The 19,919-nt window shown below is 50.9% G+C and overlaps 1 protein-coding gene across 4 annotated transcripts in view; it reads right to left on the bottom strand.

Moving 5' to 3' along the window:
* Positions 1-19,889, bottom strand: part of NFATC2 (nuclear factor of activated T-cells 2) — a 144,062-nt gene extending 124,173 nt beyond the window's left edge. For 2 of the 4 annotated variants that reach the window (XM_021706668.1, XM_008073457.1), the window contains exon 1: positions 19,711-19,889. Coding sequence is in view for 2 of the 4 variants with exons in the window: in XM_008073455.2 (XP_008071646.1) it covers positions 19,711-19,840 (130 nt within the window). In the remaining 2 variants the exon portion in view is untranslated. The remainder of the gene's footprint in view (positions 1-19,710) is intronic. The other 2 variants (XM_008073455.2, XM_008073456.1) reach the window with 1 other exon arrangement.
* Positions 19,890-19,919: the final 30 nt, after the last annotated feature.

Raw genomic sequence — 19,919 nt, 5'->3', positions numbered from 1 at the left:
CTGGTCTACACCACTGTCCTCTCCCACCCGGAAGACGATGGTCAACCTCCTCCTCAGTCCACCCTTGTTCTCCACACAGCAGCCTTTGAAATGTCCACACTCAAAACCCACCAGAGAAGCTTCCTGATGCTCTTTTTTCTGAGTTGGGTCTCATACTGGAGTGCAGTGGCAGGCTTATGGCCACTGCAGCCTCAACCTACTGGGTTCAGGTGATCCTTCCTCCTCAGCCTTCCTAATAACAGGAACTACAGGTGTGTGCCACCACACTCGGCTAATTTAATTTTAATTTTTTTATGGAGACAAGGTCTTGCCAAGTTACCCAGGCTGGTCTCAAACCCCTGAACTCAGGCAATCCTCTCGCCTCCGCCTCCCAAAGTGCTGGGATGACAGGTACTAGCCATAGCACTCAGCCAGCCTACAGTCTCAAATGCAGCACGTCTCCTGGCCCAGCCTGTCTGCCACCCCACTTCTCCCCAGGCCGGGCCACCCTGGCTGATATCTTTGCTATCCTTCATGCAGCTCTTGGGGTGCCGTGTCTGAAACTCTCCCCGAGAGACCCTCCCACGTTACTTCCATGGCTCCTTCCTGCACCTGCCCAGGCAGTTTCTTCTTAGACCAGCCCATCAAGACGATCACCTCCACCCCTCCCAACCACCCCTTCTCCAGTGACACCCGTCACTGGCCCACATCGTATCGGATGTCTATGCTTGGAGAATCTTGCCTTGCTACAACAGGGCAAGCCCACGGGCCAAATCGGCCACGGAGTGTTTGGAAATAGCTGGATTGGAACACAGCCATGCCTGTTTGTTCACTCAGGGTGAACAGGGCAAGCTCTGGCTTGCTTTTGCATGACATCCATCGTGACAGAGACTGTCGGCCCATACAGCCCAAGACACCAACTCTCTGGCCCTTGAAGAGGTCCGTGACCCTGCGCTCAGCCCTGAGCCTCACCAGGCCTGCAGCCACATCCACTGCGGTCCAGTATGGCTTACCAAGTGCCCGCCGCATGCCTGGCTGGTACTTGGAGGTGCTCGGTAAACATTTGCCAAGTGGCTGAGAGTCAGTAACGGAAAGCGACATGTCCCAGGGCCTGCCAACCAGACACAGGACCACTTCCTGCGGCTGGATGACCAGCCCTGTCTTGAGGAGGTGGCTGCTCAGGTGAGCCGCAACCTCCCTGAGCCCTCTCTGGGCCTTCCTAGAGGACGTGCTATCCAGTGTAGCGAGCTGATCTCATGGGGCCCAGACGGTGCCCTCTCCCTCCTCCCCAGTGAGAGCCCAAAAATGGTTTCCCACTGCTGTTAGGGTGAAGAGGAAAGACCTCAGCATCACGGGCCCAGTCCACTCATCCATCCGCCCGTCTGCGCAATCTCTCCCCCCACCCCACTCAGAGCTTCAGCCAAAGTGGAACTTCTAGAAAACCCCCAGCTACCTTCCTGCGTCAGGACCTTTGCACTTACTGCTTCCTCTGCCTCCACCGCCCTCTTCCACCCACACCCAGCCCCCTTCTCTTGGGGACTCAAGCCTGAAAGAGCCGTGTGCTCCTGGGAGGCCCCTAAGCTCCCTAGCCAGCCCAGGCCCCATGCAGGGGCCCTGCTCTCCTGGACATGTCTCTCCATTCCAGTGAAGCAACAGAGGTCTTCTGATCCTTGTCACCCCACCCCCCACCCCCAACCTCCAGCCCTGCCCCTAATCAGCGGGTGCCGTGAGGACTCTTGCTCTGCCATGTCCCTCGCACCCGGATGGGACCCACCACAGAGCAGGCCCTCAGGAAAGATGTGTCGACTGAATGAGTGAATGAATGAATTATGCACATTCCACAAAGGCTACGTGGAATATTTAAACTACCAATCAAAGACATTAAAACCAAGTTGAAAGGTGGAAGGACATGATCTCTAGAGAAAGTAGTTTGGGAATCTCTATCAAAATTCCAAGCACACGTGCCCTTGGAACCAAGCAACACTACGTTTAGCAATTCAATCTGCACTCATCTGTGCAAAACTGCACATGCACTGGGTCAGTTCCCACAGCCCTGACTATAATCCTAAAAGACCGGCAGCACCGAGAACCTGTCCACTGGGGATGGTTCAACCCTGGCTCGTTCGCACAATGGGATATGATTACAGCTACGGAAAGGCCTGAAAAGGCTCCTTCTGGCCAGGCATGGTGGGTCACACCTGTCATCCCAGCATTCTGAGAGGCCAAAGTGGAAGGATCACTTGAGCCCAGGAGTTCGAGACCAGCCTGGACAACATAGCAAGACCTCATCTCCACAAAAAAAAAATCAAAAAATTAGCCAGGCATGGTGGCACACATCTGTAGTCCCAGCTACTTGGGAGGCTAAGGCAGGAGGATCTCCTAAGCCCAGGAGGTCGAGGCTGTGGTGAGCCGTAATCATGCCATTGCACACCAGCATTGGCAACAGAGCGAGATCCCAACTCAAAAAGAAAAAGCTCTTTCTGCGTTGATATGGAAGGACCACTAAGACTCGGTATCCGATGAGAAAAGCAAGCCATATGCGGTGTGCACTGTATAAAAGGGAGGTGAGAGAATGTACACATGTATGTACACACACACACACACACAGAGATCTCAGATCTCATAAACATGCAGGCTTTCCTGGAAAGTGACAATTACTTTCTCCAGAGAGATGAACTAAGGAAGCAGGGGACGGTGGCACGGCAGAAAGGACGCGTTCTGACTTCTGCAATTATACAGATAAACATGATTCCCAAAGAAACATTTTCAATTTCATCTCCTAGGTGGCAGGTGACATGACTTATAATATTGAAACCTTGGTTAACAAAGCAGGAAATGAGCCCCTTGGTCCTGCTCCGCCACTCACTAGCTGTGTGACTTTGGAAAAGTCCCCACCCACTCTGGGCCTCAACCCCTTCTCATTTATAACCGAATCCGTCTCCTTGGCTGCGTCTGGCTCTGAAATCGCTGGCTTTTTCTAGCTAGCGTCCACAGGGTCTGGAGTTCTTGTAAAGTTGCGGTTCAGTGTAAACTTGCATTTGAACTTGCACACACCCATGCACCCATGCCACCCTAGCAGGTAATGGAGCACAGACTTTTAATCTAGGAAAAGAAGAATGTCAAATCCATGTCCAACACCATTCTAAGAAGTCACTGGCCCTTTGAACCAGAAAAAAAAATGAAACACAGAAAGTCTCTTAGCAAAAAATTTCTGGCCTTATCAGAAAAACTGCATCACATCTTATCAGAAAAACTGCATCACATCTTATCAGAAACACACTCCCTCAGGGCTGATGTGAGCAGCCCGCAGAAATACAGGCATGAAAACACATCACACTTTCCCTGGGAGCTTCACAAGGTAGAAAGTGGCAGTGTGTTGAGCAAATGCACTTAAAGCATTGAAATCGGTTTTAATTAATTCAAGCAGTAGAGTTGGGGTATTTGTTGTCTGGGTTTTGGGGGAGGGGCTGTTTTTGTTTTCTGAGTCAGAGTATCAATCTGTCACCCAGGCTAGAGTACAGTGGCACGATCACAACTCACTGCAGTCTCCACCTCCTGGGCTCAGACCATCCTCCCGTCTCAATCTCCCGAGTCACTGCAACTACAGACACCCACCATCACACCCACCTTTTTTTTTTTTTTTTTTTGTGGAGACAGGGTCTTGCTATGTTACCCAGGCTGTTCTCAAACTCCTGGGCTCAAGCAGTCCTCCTGCCTCAGCCTCCCAAAGCACGGGGATGACAGACAGATGAGAGCTACCACGCCCAGCCCAGAATTGTTTTTTTTTCTTTTAATCTCCCCAAAACTTTGAATGCTTAGCAAAAAGCAGCGACAATGCTGACAGTTTTTGTTTTGTTTTGCTTTTTGTCTTTTTTTTTTTTTTTACTTGCAATCTCACTCTGTCACCCAGACTAGAGTGCACATTCACAGCCTCTACTTGCTAGGCTCAGGCATTCCTTCCACCTAAGCCTTCCAAGTAACTGAGACTACAAGCATGCACCACCACACCCGGCTAATCTTTTTATTTATGGTAGAGATGAGGTCCCACCAAGTTGCCCAGGCTGGTCTCAAACTCAGGCAATCCTATCACCTCAGCCTCCCAAAGTGCTGGGATTATAAGCGTGAGCCACCGCGCCCAGCTATGCTGATAATTAATAATCATTTAATTCTCAGCGTTCTGGGTATCTGACAATAAATTTCACAAATGGTGTGTCGGTAAAATATTTAAGTAGCTGTGATTCCTTGCTATTTATGCTTAAGCAGCTGCCACGCCCACCACCAGTTCCCTACGCGGCCCTCGCAGGCTGATACGGTACCGGCTGAAGTCGGTTTGGGCTCAGAAGCACCCGATTTTCTCAGGAGGGTTTCCAAAAAGCTTGCTTTTCTTACCATTTGCATAATCTCTGCTCCCTCCATGGACCACAGGGAAATATCACTGATATATCATTAATATTTCTAGTATTTAAATTCACTCCCATATTAATGTCACATTAAAGGAAACTTCATTCCACATCCGCGAGTGGAAAATCAGTGTCACCTCCGCAAACAGAAGGTGGGGTGAAACACACAATAAAAATAAAAGTTGCCCTCCATTCAAGTGAGACAGTGGCTGCCCAGAGGCTCTGAGTCTCCCTGGTCCCCCCGCCAACCCCCCCACCCATCCTCCGGCCAACTGTGCTCGTTGGGTATAATCTACAGACACAGAGCATTTTGTTGAGTTAGATGAGTCTCACCACTACACTGGAGACACCGAAGTCTCCCAAGACCCCAGAGTGCCTAGCTACATCAGGACCTGGAACGGAGATGAGGGAATGCAAGTGTCAGAGAGAAAGGCGTCGAAGACACTGGAGCGCCTCACCGGGAGGCCGCTCCTTCTAACCAGCTCAAAGAGAAGACAGCACAGAGGAGGGGACAACTTGCATTCTAGGCAGGGTCCTCACAGGGGCCACCTGAAACGTCTCACCTGCCATGGGCATGCCGCCGGGCCCGTGCTGAAAGCATCGGTACTGACCAGGAGGAAGAAGGCAGGAGTGGTTATGGGGCGCTCTAAGGCTTTGGCTCCGGGTCCTCTGTGCTGCCAGGCCTTTGAACATGCAGGTCCCTGACTGAGAACGCCCTTCCATACCTCCTGACCTCACTTCTCCTAATGAGCTGCTATCTGTCCATCACGATGTGACTTGAGCCGCCTCCTCCTAAAAGCCCTCCCTGATTCCCCAGGCTAAATCAGGCAGCTGCTTTTCTGCACTCCCTGTTTCTGCAGAACCCCACTCTGAAGTCGACCACTAGACTTGCTTGTCGGTGTTCCCCCCAGACTGAGGTTTTTGAAGCAGATGGGGGTCTTTCATCAACAATAAGAAGCAGCAGCAGCAGCTAAGGTTGACTGAGAACTGTTGCAAACACACTACACGTTGTCAATTATTTAATCTTCACACCCACCGATGTGGTGAGCACTGTTTCCACCCCTTTGACAGAGAAGGAGACTGAGGCACAAAGAGGTGAATTAACCCACCCCCCAGGCCTGGGATTCCCAGCCTTGGGGTGAGTGATGTTGGAGCTGGAGGGTTCTTTGTTGTGGGGCCCATGTGGTGTCTGGCAGCGTCCCTGGCCTCTACCCACTAGAGGCCAAAAGTAGCCTCCCTGCCTCTGTCCGGTTAAGGCAATCAAAAACATCCTCAGGCACTGTCGAGTGTCTCTGGCCAGGCAGACTCGCCCCCAGCCGGGAACCATGGCCCTGTGCTGTGGTCGAACATGGCACACAGGGTCTGCACACGGCACAAGCCCTGGCCCCTGGAAGCATTCGGCTCCCAAACCCAAGCCGAATCAGAAGTGAGACATCAGCCCACTATCAGCCCTGTACCACTCACCCCTGCAGCAGACATCTGAAAGTTCTCCTTTTTATGTAAACCCTCCTCTCACCACGTCCTGGGTGCTTACCTGACAGCTGGGACCCAGGAATACGTGGGCGATTTCTGGCCGCACCCAGGGACTTCAGGACAAGATTCCCCCACGCCCACCCACAGGAGGTCTGCAGGGGGCCAGGCCTCGGTCAGCAGAGGGTGGCATGGCGTCGGGGGACCCCAGCTCCACACCCGCCCTAGCTGTGAGACTCAGGGAGACTCCATGTCCGCATGGGTGACATGGGGGTGATGACACCGACCTGAGTTACATAATCCACGCCAAACCCAAAATACACAGAACCAACTCTCAGAAGGGCCCTATTGGGCTATTCTCATTATTGCTGGGAGAATGACCTTCCAGGTGGAAATCCTGCCCTTTCCCTGCTTGAGTTGCTTTATTTTTACAACTTGAGTGTGTGATACCCACTAGTCCCCAACTCCTTCAAAATCATTTTAAAAAGAAAAAAGGAAGAAATGTTTATAAAAAATAAAACGGGCTGGTCAGCACTTGGTGAATTCTCTTTTTCATATCAGATTCTGCTGACCTTCGCAAAATGTGTGGAATAGGTATAAAATTTTTGTAAAAGTCTCCAACATCTCTTCCATGCTCAATCCCAGGCTACCTAGGAGTCAATCAACTAAATCTTACTAAAGTGTTAGTGACTCACTAAGCCACTTGTCAGAACAAAACTGATAACAGCTAACACATCGATACCATTTACTTTACACCAATAGCTGCTATATACATCTAACATGTATTACTATTTGTCTCACAAGAGCCCCATGAGGCAGGTGTGATATACTTTCCCCTTTTCATAAATGGAGAAAACGAGGCTCAGAGCAGGTGAGCAATTTGCCCAAGGTCACACAGCCTTTAAGCGGCAGAGCGGGGATTCAGCCTCAGGCACCCTGGCTCCTCTAACCCCCCAGTCACATCTCCCGTGAAAGGGGCCACTTCCTGGCCCGTCACACCTTAGCCCCAACACAGGGAAGCTCTGGGGTCCCTGTCTGTTCACTCAGGAAGCAGCTGCCCCCTGATGGGAGACACCGGTGCCTTTCTTCTGGAAGGTTCACAACCCCCCCATCTGCCCCAATACTGAGTCAGACATTATTCTACAAATCGCAGGCAGGCAGTCCCTGTCAGCATGTCTCCCCCTGGGGCCCCTGTGGGCCTGTCACTCACCCCCACAGACAGACACATGGCCAAGTCTGAGGTGGCTGCTGAGCGCCAGCCAGAAGATTACTTTCAAAAAAAGGAACCGCACTAGAACATCTTCTCTGCCTAGAACGACAGGCGGGTGGAATTTTCGGGAAGCAGAAGAGAATGACCAAAACAGAAACCCAGCTAGGAAACCTACAAGAGGGGGCCGTCTTCGGGGTGGGGAGGGCCAGGGAAGAGTGAAATGGGGCTTTCAGTCCGCGGCAACTCGTGGGGCAATGAGAGCCAGGGCCTGGCCTGGGGGCTGCACACCCCCTCAGATGGGCAACACGGCCACAGAGCCATGGCCCATCCCTGGCCACGGCGATCCCACCCACTGCTCCGTGAGCTCACACCCCCCACCCCACCCCACCCAGAGGGTGTAAGTCCCAGGCCCTGGGTTTGGTACCGCACAATCGGTCGCCACGGCAGTACTGAGGATGCCACCACCTGGCTCTGCAGACCTACAGGCCAGGGGAATGATGGGGGGGCAGCCCCGTCTCCCACCCCTCCACCCTGACTCCTGTCATAACCTCCTGCCCTTTTGGAGTGACAAGGAACCCCCAAAAAGGGCAGGGAGGTGGGTGAAGTTATTATCAGGCCACATTGCACGACTGAGAGGAAAAAAACTCTTTAAAAAACGACAGGTTGCCTTCAAGGAATAAATATGACACGCGGCTAACGTTCCAACAAGCCCCCAGACTCCACTGTCCTCGACGCCCCCCCTCACACCAGCAAGTGGGTTCCCAATCAATGACTCATGTGTGTTACCAACAACGACAGCCGGGCTGTCACACCCCTCATTCAGAAGTGACACACACAGACATGAGGCCTGAAAGCTGAGAAATTCCATCTGGATGAATCAGGCCCAGAAACGCCAGAAAGGAAAAAGGGGGGACATTTACCATCCTGTCTCGTCACAGCGGAACCACTGGAAAAAGCCACCTTGAGCACAGTTTCTCTGCTGACCTTGCCCAGAGAAGGACAGCCGTCTGAGTCCACCAGAAGACAGGCTTGGGAGTGCTGTCCAGGCAGACTGATCGGCTGCCAACATGGCGGTCTGCAAACACACACGCGCCCACATGCTGACACGTGGCACTTTCGGGAGGGGCAGGAAAACGTATGGAATTTGCAACCCGCAGGCCACCAGGTCATGGTTCAGATAGGGGCGACCCGGGCATGTGGTAGACACAAGGACTCATCTCCATTCCCAAATCTGCATGGTGAGACCTGCCTCTTGCTGGGCGAAAGCCACTTCATGGACCTCTCCTGCCTTCGAGAATTCCAGACATGTGTCTATTTTTATTCATCCTGATGTCCACCGTGCGGCAAGCTTTTGGATATCCTCGCTCCCTCTGCAGCCTGCAACAAGCCTGGGAGGCAGGAACTCACATCCTTCGTGTTAGAGATGGGGAAACTGAGGCTCGGGGTGCAGGCACACTCCCAAGGTCACAAAAACAAGGATCACACTGGGATTTGAACTGAGGCATCACTTATGTGTGGGAAAATGTACAAATATTTCAAGGACAGCTCCTGCCTTTTATGCCTATAGACACACTCAAGACACAGACTATCTCCAGGCGCCCCGAAGGGCTCCCTGTGCCACAGGCCTGTCACCCTCATCCAGGAGAAACTGCGCACCTGACTTCTCTTGCCCTAGACCTGGTCTGACTGTTCTGTTTTGCTTGTTTTTGAGCCAGAATCTCACCGTCCCCCAGGCTGGAGTGCAGTGACACCCTCACAGCTCACAGCTCACCACAGCCTCGACCTGCTGGACTCAGGCAATCCTTCCGCTTCAGCCTCCCTGGGACTACAGGTATGTACCACCACACCTGGCTCCTGCAATCCTTCCACCACGGCCTCCCAAAGTGCTGGGATTATAGGCATGAGCACTGCATTCAGTCCTGAGTTTGACTGCTCTTGAATGTTACATAAATAAAATCGTCTAGGGACACACGTCTCACTTTTGTTCAACATAATGCCTAAGTTTCATCCCTACCAAGTACAGGGGACATTTCTTTTTTACTGCCGTGTAATAGTCCATGTACTTAAAAAAAAATTTTTTTTTTAAACTCAGTTTTTGTTTTTGTTTTGCTTCGGGGTCTCCCTTTGTCACCCAGGCTGGAGTACAGTGGCACAATCACACAGCCTCAATCTCCTGGGCTTAGGTAATCCTTCCACCTCAACCTCCTGAGTACCTGAGACTACAGGTACATGCCACCACGCCCAGCTAATTTTTTTCTCCCACCTCAGTCTCCCAAAGTGCTGGGATGACAGGTGTGAGCCACCACACCCAGCCATATTTCATGTATAAATGCATTATAACTTATTTATCCAATCACCTTGCTGTACACCTTCTGTGTTTAAAGACAACAGTCATTTGAGACTGAACTTGTGACTCAGGTCTTTTTCTAACAGTTCAGCGCATGACAGAGAGCAGGACTTGGGGAGCTTCCTCACCAAAAGGAGAAGGAAAGGTCTGGTCAGAAGATCTTAACCAGAAATAGACTTCAGATAATCCTCTTGCAGAAACAGGGCTTGCTATGGCTAAACCACTCACTCTGGCCAGGGCCTGCAGGTGGGGACATGGGCTGGAGACAGCCCACCCTTTCATCAGCCACCTCCGAGAGCTTCATCCCTTACTGATCCCCAGTCCCCCAGCACAGGCTGAAACGCCAATTTCCACTTTTTTTTTTTCAGATAACTTAAAAATCCCCCTTGAAGACAGTGGGGCCCATATAACCCTCGGCCAGGGGCAGAGTCTTAAAATTAATGCCTTACTGACTGACGGGTCTTTTATACTTTTCCCTAGATGCTTTCCTTTCAGTGACATGTTCCTGTGGGTGGGTACACTTCATCAGCAGCCCCTGCCAACCCCTGGTAATTAAGACATTCCTCCGCACTCCATGGCAACAGAGGTGATGTCACCCATGGTGGACCTCAGGTCAGCAGTCCATCTCCTTAGGATTATACAGGTAAACAGCCTGTACTTAAAGTGACTTCTGCAGGCGGTACAGACTCAGGAGGCCTTTTCCCCATTAAACGCTCCTGCCTTTGTGAGTAGGTACAAGCAGGTCTGTTTTGATAAGGACCTTTATACACCCTGAGCACTGGAGGCCACCTTCAGAAAGTGCACCCAGGCGTGGCTCAATTAAAACTCACATGAGAAGGGTTGGCTTTCAGAAATGCATTTTATTAACTAAAACAGCCACGCGCAGTGACTCACACCTGTAATTCCAGCACATTGGGAAGTCGAGGTGGGAGGATCGCTTAAGCATGGGAGTTTGAGACCAGCCTGGGCAACGCTGCAAGACGTCGTCTCTATAAAAACTCAAAAAGCAGTTGGACGTGGTGATGTGCGCCGGTAGTCCCCCCAGCTACTCAGGAGGCTGAGGTATAAGGATCGCCTGAGTCAAGGAGGTTGAGGCCATGGTGAGCTATGATCATGCCACTGCCCTCTAGCCTAGGTGACAGAGAAAGACCACGACTCTCAAACAACAACAACAAAATAAAAATAATAAAAACAGGCACGGATGAATAAGTGTCCTTTCCCAAAACCTCAGATTAGAAGGTAGGAAAGACCCCAAATGTTGACTCCAAAACAGCCATCTCCTGTTCTGCATACAGCTCACAGTCGGCCTCGGGTATGTATCTTTTGCAGAGGAAAGAAAAAGTACTAAAGACCCAAGCACAGAGATTTCTATCTGAATGCTGGCTCACAGGAAATACAGTGGACACAGGGTCATGCTAAGCGACACCACAGTGATGTAACCAGCAAAATCCAGAGTGTGCAGAAACGCACAGAAAAATCACCTTGTTTCTTCAACAAATAAATGCCAAGAAAGCAGACTCATGGGATCTTTTCCAGAATTAAAGAGACATAAAAGTAACATCAGCCAAATACAATGTAAGAATCATGCTTGGATTCTTTTTTGTTTTTGTTTTTGTTTTTTTGTAGAGACAAGGTCTTGCTATGTTGCCCAGTCAAGTCAACGAGAAAACAAAATTTGTGCAACAAACAAGAAAATGTGAACACTGGATGTTGAATGTTAAGTCATTATTTTTTAGGTTTAATAATGGCATTTGATTTTTTTCCTTTGAGAGATATGTACAAATTCATTCATTACTAAATGTTAGGACATCTGGAACTTGATTTAAGGTCATCGAGATGGGGAGGACATGTCGGGATGGGAGGGGGGAATGCTATTAGCTTGATGTTGATAATTGTTGGCACCGGACAATGGGAAGTGTGCATACGTATTTTGGGAAAAATGTATAAAAGTTTGAGAAAAAAAGTCAAAGGCAGTTCCTCTTGCTTTGGGGAACTTGCCTTGGGCTCTGCTCCAGATGGGAAGGCAGAGAGCCCCTGTCCATTCCCAGGAACAGTCCAGGGTCAAGGTCTCGCTTTATTCCCTGAGCTCAGTTTGGGACCAATCAGAAATAACCTAACCATGCACTAGGAAAGCTGAGTCTAGCTGGAGCTCTGTGGACTCTGGGGCGGCTTCCTGTGCTAGGGAGGGAGGAAGGAGGAAGTCCCTTCTTGGGGAAGCCACAGAGCATCCACCGGGCTGAATTCTCCGCCCTCCTCCCTCCCGGCCCTGACTCAGGGAATCCTGTGGGGCCAGGGCATGCCGTCAGGGAGATCCTGCATCCCTGGGAGAGACAGCCACGGGGGGGGGACACGGACACACGTCCCAGCAATGGCATGTGGACAACCGAGGAAGGTTTTGCAGCCAGGCAAGCCCCAGGACTGAGGCAGGGCAGGCAAGAGCTCTTAAAATCAGAACTAAACATGCCTAAGACTTAGATAACTTACACTGGTGCCAAATTCAAGCCAGCAGCCCAGAATTCCCCTGCAGTTCCTAGACAGGGCACCCTGCACCTTCCGGCCCATCTTCTCTTAAGGCCTAGGATTCATCCAAGTCCAAAGCAAAGATTGTCTCCTCCAAGGAGCCAAGGCCCTTGAGCACACAGGAGAGCTGGAAGATTTCAGAGTTCATCACCACGGCCGGCACCACAGTCATCATGTGTTTGCGTCACACTGCCACACTGTGACCTCACATCAGTCTTACACACACACTAGAGTATACACACACACACACACACACACACACACACACACACACACACACACACACAGCATGGGCCTGCTGTGCAGGATCTGTGTAGGTAGGCAGTGTCTTCATCAGCCCATTTCACAGATGAGAAAACACAAGACCAAAGGACCAAGACCACACGCCTTCCAGCATACCACTAATAAGAAATTATGCAACCATGGCCAGGCGTGGTGGCTCATCCCTGTCATCCCAGCACTTTGGGAGGTCAAGATGGGAGAGTTCCCTGAGCCCAGGAGTTCAAGACCACCCTGGGCAACATAGCAAGACCTTGTCTCTACAAAAAAAATCAAAAAAGTATCCAGGTGTAGTGGTTCACACCCATAGCCCAGCTACTCGGAAGGCTCACCTGAGCCCAGGAGGCCAAGACTGTGGTGAGCTGTGATCATGCCACTGCACTCCAGACTGAGTGACAGAGCAAGATCCCAACTTAAAAAAAGAAAAAGAAAAGAAAGGAATTATACAACTTTTCACCCACTTATTCGGCAAGTATTTCTTGCATGTAAGGTCACCCAGGCACAAGGCAGCTGAAGCAAAGCCTGAAGGCAGAATGTCCTGACTTTAAACCACATGCTCTGACTTGCCAAGTCAGTGGCCTCCAGAGTTGGAGGGAACAGGGACACAGGTGCCCCAGGAGGCATGCATGACCACCCACTGGGATGCAGAAAGGAACATAAAAATAGCAGAACTCCCATTTTGATCCCGGCCGTCTCCGTTTCTCTTTTGGCCAGAAGTTTTACACTGAGTAATCCCATCAGGAGAGCAAGCAGTACACGTGCGATTTATAAGTATATACATATTGACTACAGGGGATCACCATGGGCACATGCTACCGTGCCTGGGATATATCAGACAAAGCTGGGGACAGCAGCTCTCCAGCGGTTCTACTGCTCTCGGGGGCCGCATCTGGCTGTGAACGACAGTGTTGAGGGCAGAGACCCAGGACCCCAAGTCTCCAAGTTCAAGGCTTGGCTCACATTTACCAATACACAACTCAGCAAAGTTAATCCCCCCACCCCCACCCCACCCAAGAGTCTAATCTCACTGGTCTGGGGAGCAGCCTGGGAGATTTCGATGCACAGGTAGGACTGGTGCCACTTCCCGCCCGTGCTGTGTTCTTCACATTTACTGAGCCCACCCCAGGTACAGCCAGAGCCCCAGGAACCAACCTCAATAATGCTGCCTTTAGGTTACAAGAGCTTCTACTCCTGGTCAAACTCTACGGCCAGGAGGCCGGGCGCAGCGGCTCATGCCTGTAACCCCAGTACTTTGGAAGGCTGAGGCGGGAGGATCACTTGAGCCCAGGAGTTCGAAACCAGCCTGGTCAACATAGTGAGACCCCATCTCTACAAAAAATATAAAGATTAGCCGGGTGTGGTGGTATACACGAGTAGCCCCAGCTACTTGGAAGGCCTTGGAAGGCTGAGGAGGGAGGGATTGCCTGAACCCAGGAGGTCAAGGCTGCAGTGACCCGTGGCCATTGCACTCCAGCCTGGTCAATAGAGTGAGACCCCAACTCAAAAAAACAAAAAGAAAAAAAGGAAGGCCGCTGGAGAACAGAGAGCCTTTAATTCAGGCGCCAGGGTGACACGTGCTTAACAGTGGAGGGTGACTCCAACCCATTTTCTCTGGCCCCCAACTCCGACAAAGCCACCGCTCAGTTCCACCCTCAGCTCACCTTTCCAGCTGCACCTGGAGACATTATTTGTCCAAGCAGCTTATTAAGGTCCGTCCTTAACACAGACGGCAAACGTCTCTGAATGTCACATGTGTTTGGCGAACCTGCTTGCTTCATGTAAAACACTATTTTTAGCAAGCACAAAAAAAAAAAAAAAAAAAAAAAAAAAATACTGTATCACAGCACCTCAATTGTCCCTATGTGTTTACCAGGCTGTGTCCCATGTTGGGCCAGGGCCAGGCAAGGGCAGGAACCACATCTAATTTGTCTCTATGTCCCCACGGGGCCTGGCACAAAACCAGCATTCAGGGTGTTTGCTGAAAGAACGAGGGTTTAATTGTCCCCTGTGAATGGCCTGAGAGCAGGTGTTTCAAAGCTGAAGTATGGCAACATGAGGAAAAGGACCACAGAAGCGTCTGGGACTCCCCAAAGAAGTGGCATAAAAAGCAAGTGGGGGGTGGGCGGGGATGGTAAGTGGCGATGTGGAAGGACTGTGTGGGTTGGGGAGCAGTGGGGGTGGGGACGGTGCACAGGAGAGGGCAGCACATGCATGGTGTGTGTGTTGTATACACCTGTGGTGTGAGTGGCAGGATCTGTGGCTTTCAACAGTTTTTTCAAAAATCTGTGACAGGCCTGGCACAGTGACTCACACCTGTAATCCCAGCACTTTGGGAGGCCGAGACAAAATGATTGCTTGAGATGATTGCAAAATGATTCCCAGACCAACCTGGGAAATATAGCCAGACCCTATCACTACCAAAATTAGCTGTGTGTGGTGTGACACATGCCTACAGTCCCAGCCACTTGGGAGGCAGAGGCGGGAGGATCACCTGAGCCTGGAAGGTTGAAGCTACGGGGAGCCATGATTTGCCACTGTACTCCAGCCTGGGCAACAGAGTGAGACCCTGACTCAAAAAAAAATTCTTTTAAAAAGCTGTGACTTAAAAAAAAAAGTTTAAGGACCACGAGAATGACTCTACCAAGCAACAAGCAGCTACCAGGAGTTAGCCATCGCTTTTCTTTCTAAAAGATCAAGTTGGTACTATATACCTTGTTTACCAGGAATCCAAGGATGTGTCAGGCCTACTGAGGCAAACCAGACATGCACACTCCCCACGCTTATCCCCAGCACAGTACACAGGAGATCTGGCACCTCTGGAGGTGACTAGGGATTCCCAGGACCCACCTGTCTCTCCCAGCATATGACAAGTTGGGAAAAGTAAGAACCCACTGAATTCACAAGCACACACCAGGGAATTCAATGCCTGAACTGTCTGCTGACAGCCAGCACATCACCCTCCTCCAAGGTGAGGTCAGCAGCCCCACTGGGATCCCATACAACCACCCACCAAGCCTTTCTATGGCTGTGTACTTGACTGTCTTCTCCATCAAAAGAGCCAATAATAATAAGAGTCTTCTTTGCACATCTCTAGCAAATAAATCTTAAACTAGATAGATGAAAAGGAATAATTTCTTAGAAAGATACAGTTTACCAAAACTGACTCCAGTAGAAATAGAAAGTGTCAATAGTCCAATTTCCACAGATGAAACAGAAAAAAGCATCAAGAAACAACTCCACAAAAAAGCCCCTCCAGATATGGCTTCCCAGAGGAATTCTATCACACTGTTAGAAACCAGAGAAACCCAGTGATAAACTGCTCCTGAGCAGAGAAAAAGAAAGAAACCTATACCTGATAGCAACCAAAAAAGACATTACAAATATCACTCATGAAAATTGCTGAAAAACATCTTAAATAACAGATTATCCAACAGATGCCACAAGGAAATAATGCACAGTAACCCAGTGGGCTTCATACCAGGAATGTTTTCATCATTAGGAAATCTAGTCATATAAACCAAAATATGAATAAGTCTAAGAATAGTAAAATCCTATTCTTCTCCAGATGCTAAAAGATCTCTGATATAATTCAATTCCTTTTATTGTTTGTTTGTTCTTTTTGAATCGAGATCTCACTCTGTCACCCAGGCAGGAATGCAGCAGCACAATCTCAGCTCACCACAGCCTTCAACTCCTGGGCTCAGGCGATTCTTCCACTTCAGTCTCCCAAGTAGCTGGGACTACAGGAACGTGCTAACATACTTGGCTAACTTTTTAATTTTTTGTAGAGACTGGGTCTCACTATGTTGCCCAGGCTGGTCTTGAACCCCTGGGTTCAAGCAATCCTCCCGCCTCAGGCTCCCAAAGAGTGGGGATTATAGGCATAAGCCACCACACCCAACCTCAATTCCCATTTCTAATAATAAAAAAAAACTCTCAAAAATATAGGAATGAATGGATACTTCCTTAATGTAACAAAAGACATACACCTCAGTCCTAAATCCAGCACTAGAGAGCTTCTCAGTAGGGTCAAGCATACCTACCATGTCCACCACCATGTGACATTCTACTAGAAATACTAGCTAATGCAATAAGACAAGAGAAAACAACAGAGTACAAAGAGAGGCACCAGTTCCGTGAGGTCAGAGGTCTTCTCCCACCAGGCTCTAATGCAGTAGGTGTTCAAGATGGATGAGTAAATAAACAATGGCTCACAGTCATCCAGCACCCCTATTAACAAAAGCAAGGGTTTCATAAAATGCCAGTAAGGAAAGGAATCCCACCCTGTGTTGATGAATTTAAATGGGCTGACCCACTCAAGGTGGACAACAAACCTATCGAGTAAGTACTATTATTTCTGCCATTTTGCAGATAAGCCCACAGAGGTTCAGAGAGATTGTATGACTTGCTCAAGATCCCCCTGTTGGGAACACTCTTCAATGTTAGCCTTGCCAGGGCCCAGTCCCCTGTGTCCCACCAATGGAAAAATGAGGTGACATCACGGTAGTGCAGAACTCAGACTCTGGAGTAGGCCACTTGGTTTCATATTCAGCTCTCCCATTCACTCTCTCTGCTATCTTGAGAAACTTACTACACTTCTCTGTGCCTTAATATTGTCCTCAGTAGAATGGGGGTGATGATAGTGCCTACCTCCTAGGGTTGGGGACATATTACACAGGCTAGTAAATGTCTGCTACATGCTTAAGCTAGGTAACATGAACACCAACTTCCCCCAAATTCTGCCAGTTCTCTCATGATGTCTGTCCCTTCAATAGCCCTTCCTTGGCTTGTGTCCAGAATTAAGGGTAGCACTTTGCAGGCATCACCAGCACTTTGTCCTCTGGGAAGAAGCTTAACAAGATAAAGATGAACACTGACTCCTGGGGAGTTTTGCCCCTGGGCATGGAAGCAGAGAGATGTGATTGCTATTAATATGTGGGTGACCCTGAGCCAGGCACCACCTGGGACAGCTCACATGACCCTCTCAAAGAACAAGGGGCCCCTCCCTCTCCTGGGTGTCACTCCCCTGTGTTGTCTACTTCGAGGCAAAGAGTCGTTATTTTACAAACAACTCCCAGGGCATAACTGTCTAGCTATAACACATCCCAACTACTCCCAAAGAGTCTGGACAGAAGTAACTGTCCAGTGGAGAAGCCAGGTGACCAAGGTCAGCCTCAGCCATGACACATCCTGGTGACAGTACACCCCCGATATTGATGTGCTGAGGAGGGCATTTCGCCTTCGTGGTCTTCCTCCCCAAGCCCAGCACCCTATTCTAATCATGAGAAAAACATCAGAAAAACCCGAATGAGGGGGACAGTCTACACTACTCCACAACCTACTCCTCCAATGTCAAGGCCATGAAAAGCAAAGACACCCTGAATCTGAAGAAAGTATAAACCTTAGTTAATTCTGTGTCAATTGTAGTTCATTCATTATAACAAACACACCACACTAACGTAACATGGGCGGGGCATGGTGGCTCACAACACATTGGGAGAGCTGAATATGAAACCGGACAGCCTACTCTAGAGTCTGAGTTCTGAACTACCTCTAGGCTCCTCACTCTTCCATAGGTGGGACACAGGGGACTGGGGCCCTGGCAAGGCTAGCATTGAAGAGGCTTACCAGTAGGGCGATCATGGCACTTCGGGAGGCCGAGGTGGGAGGATCTCTTGAGCCCAGGAGTTGAAGACCAGCCTAGGCAACATAGTGAAACCTCGACTATACAAAACTAAAAAATACAAATAGAAATTTTTAAAAAATGTATGGGAACTCTCTGTGCTATCTTTGCAACTTTTCTGTAACTCTGAAAAGATAAAGTTGATTTAAAAAAAAAAAAAAGAAGCAGATCCCAGGGCTTTCTTTGACTCTGGTCATTTAGATACCCAGCTGGTGACCACCAAGCACCCCTTGCCAAGAAAAACTATAAAAGGTACCTCCCTTCAGATTTGGCTTGGAAACTATTTCCCCGGAAATCCCCCTACCCCACCCTACCCAAAAAGATAATAATAATAAAAGCGGGCTGATTACCAATCTGGGTGGGGTGTAAGTATTAGCTCCCTGCAAAACAGGACTTTAATCTTAATGGACAGCCCACTGATGTGAGTGTGGATCGTTTGCAGATTCTTAATTGTATCTTTTCAAAGCAAAGGATGGTCTCCAGATTGCAACTCTAGAAGGCGGTCCCCTTTGCTGGCTAATTATTTCCATCTCCAGCCAAAACGCAGGTTTCCTAAGGACCATCTTCAGGCAGCCACGGGCAGGCGATATGCAAAGTCAAAGCGCACCCCTCTCCTGGTGGGCCAGTGAGGAGGTTGGTGGAAGGGAGACCAAAAGCCTACCACTCATCTGCCTGGCACAGTGCCTGTGGGAAGCAGCGAGCCACCCAGCGACCCTGCTGGCTTCCCTCATGAGCCAGGAGCACAAGCCCTGCCCACGCCCCAGATGCAGGCAGGCTCAGAGGCTCAGCCGGGAGCCTTCCACAAGCACTGGCTGGGCTGGGCTGGGCTGTCAAAATCAGGAAGCCTGCTTGGGTTTCTTGTTTTTTCCAAGACAACCTGCTAACCAGAAAAATACAGTGAGGTTGGGCATGTGGCCTCACTCCACCTCCTCCTCCTCCTTCTGACGAAGCCTCCTGTTAAACACGTGAAGTGACAGATGAGTCCTGGGCCCGGCCTGGGGAAGTCCCCAACCCCCAGCGACAGAGGGCAGCGGAAGGCACAGACGGCCGAGTCTAGGCAGAGAGCGCCTGTGTCCTCCTGAATCCACGCTGCAGCTGCCCAACACCCCAACTCCAAACGCCCAGTCCGTGACGACCGGGGAGTCGGAGACCACTTAATGACGCTCTGACGGATACACTCAGGGGCGATTCGCCAACGCAGCAGCCGAGCTCGGGAAGGAAATGGGCCGGCCTCACCATACCAAGTCAAACCGCGCTCCAGCATCAGACACAGACCTCTTCCTTCCAACACAAAGTCCCCAACAGCCCCCCCGAGGGGGTGGGGCCAGCGCAGCTCCCTTCAGTGCCTGCAGGGCCGGAGCAGCCCGGAGCTCTGGTCAGCAGTGCGAGCCCTGTGGCAGCGCCCCCTTCCCCCCAACAACGATTCTTCTGCTTCCTCGCCTCCTCCCTCCAAAGGCAAACACATCACCCCCACTGCCCTCCGACGGCCCGAGAGTCCCCCAACACCCCCCCACACACACACACAGCCTTGGGACTGCCACCACTTGTCGCTCTGCTAACTGTGACTCCCAGGGAGAGGTCACCAGCCACCGGAACCGACGCCCCCACGGGGCAAGAGTGTGCCGACCGCCCCCTAAGGGTGGCCGCTGTCACTGACGCCTTCCCTCCCTGTCACCTGGGTCGGGCCACCCTCCCCTCCAGGCCCCTGAGGAAGTGGGGCGCCTGGAGCAAGGAGGAGCCCTGTGCCCCTTCCCCGGGCCCCAGCCTCTGCCGGGCTTAGGGGCCAGGCCGGGGAGGGGGCCTGGGGGGAGCCTCCACCGACCTTCGATGGGATTCAAATAGTCATAGTCGAAGAGGATGGAAAAGTCGAACTCGTCCTGGGGGCTGCCCCCGGGCTCGTGGCCTGGGGCGTCCCCGCCGTCGGGGTCGGGCTGCGGCTCTGGGGCGTCCATGGCGCGCGCGCCGGGAGGGCTGCGGGGCTGGGGGCGAGGGCGGGCGGCTTTCTCCGCGGCGGCGCGTCGCCGGGGGTGG

This window comes from Carlito syrichta, unplaced genomic scaffold, assembly GCF_000164805.1.
Source record: "Carlito syrichta isolate Samal-C Ts95f unplaced genomic scaffold, Tarsius_syrichta-2.0.1 Scaffold315848, whole genome shotgun sequence".
In the NCBI taxonomy this organism is placed as follows: Eukaryota; Metazoa; Chordata; class Mammalia; order Primates; family Tarsiidae; genus Carlito; species Carlito syrichta.
This window is presented reverse-complemented; position numbering and strand designations above follow the sequence as displayed.